The sequence below is a fragment of the Ruditapes philippinarum genome, unplaced genomic scaffold (assembly GCF_026571515.1).
Source record: "Ruditapes philippinarum isolate M1 unplaced genomic scaffold, ASM2657151v2 ctg22_1_1_1_1, whole genome shotgun sequence".
Lineage (NCBI taxonomy): Eukaryota > Metazoa > Mollusca > Bivalvia > Venerida > Veneridae > Ruditapes > Ruditapes philippinarum.
Genome location: NW_026859666.1, coordinates 527,779 through 531,599, shown reverse-complemented (window position 1 = coordinate 531,599; position 3,821 = coordinate 527,779). Strand labels below are relative to the sequence as shown.

General features: G+C 35.7%; 1 protein-coding gene across 1 annotated transcript; it reads right to left on the bottom strand.

Annotated features, from left to right (window-relative positions):
* Positions 1 to 1,972: 1,972 nt before the first annotated feature.
* Positions 1,973 to 3,225, bottom strand: LOC132757442 (tigger transposable element-derived protein 4-like; the record flags this gene model as incomplete). Its single annotated transcript, XM_060748725.1, has 3 exons — positions 1,973 to 2,589; positions 2,624 to 2,784; positions 3,040 to 3,225. Coding segments are annotated over 3 exons (807 nt in total), but the record flags the coding sequence as incomplete, so codon positions are not given.
* Between the last annotated feature and the right edge of the window lie 596 nt (positions 3,226 to 3,821).

Here is a 3,821-nt window from a genome sequence, read left to right as displayed (position 1 = left end):
ATTCTAATGAAACTTCATAGAAATGTTCACAACTATAAGAAGCAGTGTTATGTGCATGAACCAGGTCTCTAGGTCAAAGGTCAAGGTCACATTTAGAGGTCATTGAAAATCACTTGTCCGGAACAAAACCTCTACATGCATAGAGGGATTTCAATATAACTTGGCACAAATGTTCACTATTGTGATTTCAATATAACTTTGCACAAAATAATGTTCACTATTGTAGAGGCAGAGTGTCACATGCAGCCAAGGTCAAGGTCACACAGGGAACAAAGTTCAGAGAAAAATATGAAAATGTGTATTCTGACCATATAGTCGAATTGAGGTTTTGAAACACAAATGGTCATTATCATGACTATGGGTTAAACCATGTAATTTAGATTAATATATGCAAGGTCAAGGTCACTAAAGATGATAAAATATAGATTTTGTCCAGAGCACACCTCCTACATACATGGAGGGATTCTAATGAAACTTCATAGAAATGTTCACAACTATAAGAAGCAGTGTCATGCACATAAACCAGGTCTCTAGGTTAAAGGTCAAGGTCACACTTTGAAGTTATTGAAAAATGCTTGTTTGTAGCAAAACTTCTACATTCATCAGGGGATTTTAGTATAACTTGGCACAAATGTTCAACATTTTGAGGCAGAGTATTGCACGCATAATCCAGATCCCTGCTACCAAAGTCAAGATCACATAGAGAGGTCAAAGTTAAGATAAAACAGAAGATTTGTACAGGGACCATTTAGTCATCATTTATTGATGGATTGTAACACAAATGATAACTATCATGACAACAAGTGTGACACATGTAATTTAGGTTAATATTTGCAAGGTCAAGGTCACTAGAGATGATGAAATATCCAGATATTGCCCATAGCATATCTCATATATGCACATCTATAATGCCCACATCCTTGTGGCGTCCGTGGCCGAGTGGTTAAGGTCGTTGACTTCAAACCACTTGCCCCTCACCGCTGTGGGTTCGAGTCCCGACAGGGACTTTGGATTCTTTCATGTGAGGAAGCTATCCAGCTAGCTGACGGAACGTCGGTGGTTCTACTCAGGTGCCCGTTCGTGCCTGAAATAATGCACGGAAGGGCACCTGAGGTCTTCCTCCACCAGTAAAGCTGGAGCGTCGCGATATGACCTATACTGTGTTGATGTGACGTAAAACCCAAAAAACAAACAAAAAAAAACATCCTTGTGACGGGCGTGTTTTGCGACAATGCTGCCCTTGTATCATATGTGCAGGCTGAAATAAAAAGTTCTAAGGTCACCCTGCACTAGAAATTCAGATATGTTGGAAGGTCAGTTTGGCATATAAATCAAGCAATAAAAAATGAACAGTTTTCAGCACAATTAAAATTTAAAGGTTCTTGTTTTTATTGTCATTTTAAAAGTTACTTTGTTCCAGTCATTAATTTGAAAACTTGATACTAGGAAAAGTATCTCTAAAGTGTTATTTATTGATCTAAGTCATTGAAACTAAAACATAGTGACACATGTGAAAGATGGGCTTTACTTTATCAGAAAGCTCTGGTCCTTGGAGATTGAATCATTTTTAGCTCGACTTTTTTTAAAGTAAAAATGTGAGCTGTTGTTACAGTCTTCATGTCATCCACAATGCTGTTGCCTATGCTGTTTTTTCATACTTAGACACAGCAAACCTTTTGACTGAGATTTTCGAGTAGACCAAACTGAAATACAGTCGGGACTGTTTTAAGAGACCTACTTTGGGAAACAAGAAAAAAGGTCACATATGACAGGGAGTCTCTTAAACCAGTCTTGCCAAATTTGCCAACATTGGTTTTAAAGTGTACATGAATCTGTACATGTATAAACTATTTCTTTTATTGCATTTAAAAAGATAAAACATTTAAAATACAGTACAATGTAACTTGATAAAACAATAAAACCATTGAAAACATTAAAATGTTACCAGTTTACTTTAAGATCATTAAAAAGGACAGTTAAATGGAGTTAAAAAAATAAAAAATGTATCACTAGATAAAGTTCAACTATCTATACACTAATTAAAATTCACATCAAATGCATTGTCTCTTGGTAACACTAATTAAAATTCATATTAAATGCATTATCTCGTGGTGACTTGAAATATTAAATTACACTGTTCTCTTTTCAAAGAAATCAGTAATCTGTGTTTGTTTCGGTTTGTTCAAGATCTCGTTGCACAGCTCATCATCAAATTTGACAATGTTATCAACCAATGTCTGATTTCCTAAACTGACCGCAAAAGTTTTAAGTTTATTAACAAAGTCACAAGCCTCAGAGTAAGTCGGTACATTTACTGATGAATCATTATCATTGTCATCACTGTCATCATCATCACCATCAATTCCGGCAGAGAAAGCACAATTTTCTGGTATAAATTGTGAAAGTAAAGTTTCAATTGGTGCATCCCAGTTTGAATTTCGTGTTTTGCATGTTAACAATTCTTCGTCAATTCTGGTGAGGTCTTTATAATCGCACCCAAAAAGCTCGTGTGACTTTTGCATTACTGCTAAGGGGACATCATCATCCTCATCATCATCGTCATTGGCATCAACACCAGTAACAGAAACAGCACTGCCCGAACTATTTGTATAATCACAATCAACTGAATCCAGCTTTTAAAAAACATTTTACAATTGTGCTTCTCTCGACTTCTGACCTTGAATTGCTTAGCCAGTAAATTGCATCTAAGATTGTTATTTGTTTTAGAAGCTCACTGCCCTGCATAGCTGGATGTTGCTCCATACCGGGTATCATATGTTGTAACTGAAATGTACAAAGAAAAATGTGTTGAAACGCAAGTTGATACGTTAAAAGTATGCTGCCTTACATAAAAGCAGATTAAATTTTACAGAAAGACAAAAATAATTATCCACCTGACCTCAACACTAGCATTTATACATTAAAAGCAGATTTCTATTGCAAATCAAAAAAGGAAATTATTACATGCAGAATTTAAATTGATTTCCTAGCCTTCAAATAATGTGTGTGTGATTTTTCATGTCGGAAAAAACAACCTACCTGACGTTTTCTGAACTTGAGTTTTACTGTCTGGATTATCCCCTGATCCATTGGTTGTGTGACAGACGTTGTATTAGCCGACAAAAATTGTACTTTGATATTACTCAAGTTGACCTTGGGGTGTGAAGGTGCGTTGTCGACAAATAGTAAAATGTTTCTGTTTTGACTAAAGTCACTATACAGAAAAATGAAAAGTCAAAACAGAAACATTTTACAATTTGTATAAGTATTACCTCCACTGTCACGAAAAAATAAACCTGTTTCATCCACATTGAAAATATTTTCTGGTTTATAGTTTGCACATAATGTAGGTAATTTTTCTGTCCATTCAGAAATTGTTGACTGCTTTACATCGCCCCTCTCACCACTCATAGACCCAAATGAAATACTATGTCTCTTAATGAAACTCTCTTTCGAGGCCTTAAATGATGTATTTCCTTGTTTTGCTGCAAAATTGAGGGCCTGCTCCTGTATTAATGGCCCTGTGATGTTTACTCTCCTATTAACAGCATCTTTAAACCATTCATAAGTTAATGTGTTAACTTCCTCATTTCCTGTGAGATATCAACGTCAATTTGTTTCACCGGGAACATTGTTTTCAAAGTCAGATAAAACTTCCAACTTCCTTTTGCGTAAATTTTGAATTTGCGTTTTGCTAACACCGAAGTCCTGAGCAATTTTGTACGCTGGTTTACCCCGATCCAGCATTTCTAGGGCCTTAACGCTGTTCAAGTGTTAAAATGATTCTTTTTTTGCTTTTTTCAGCCGCCATGTTTTGTAAA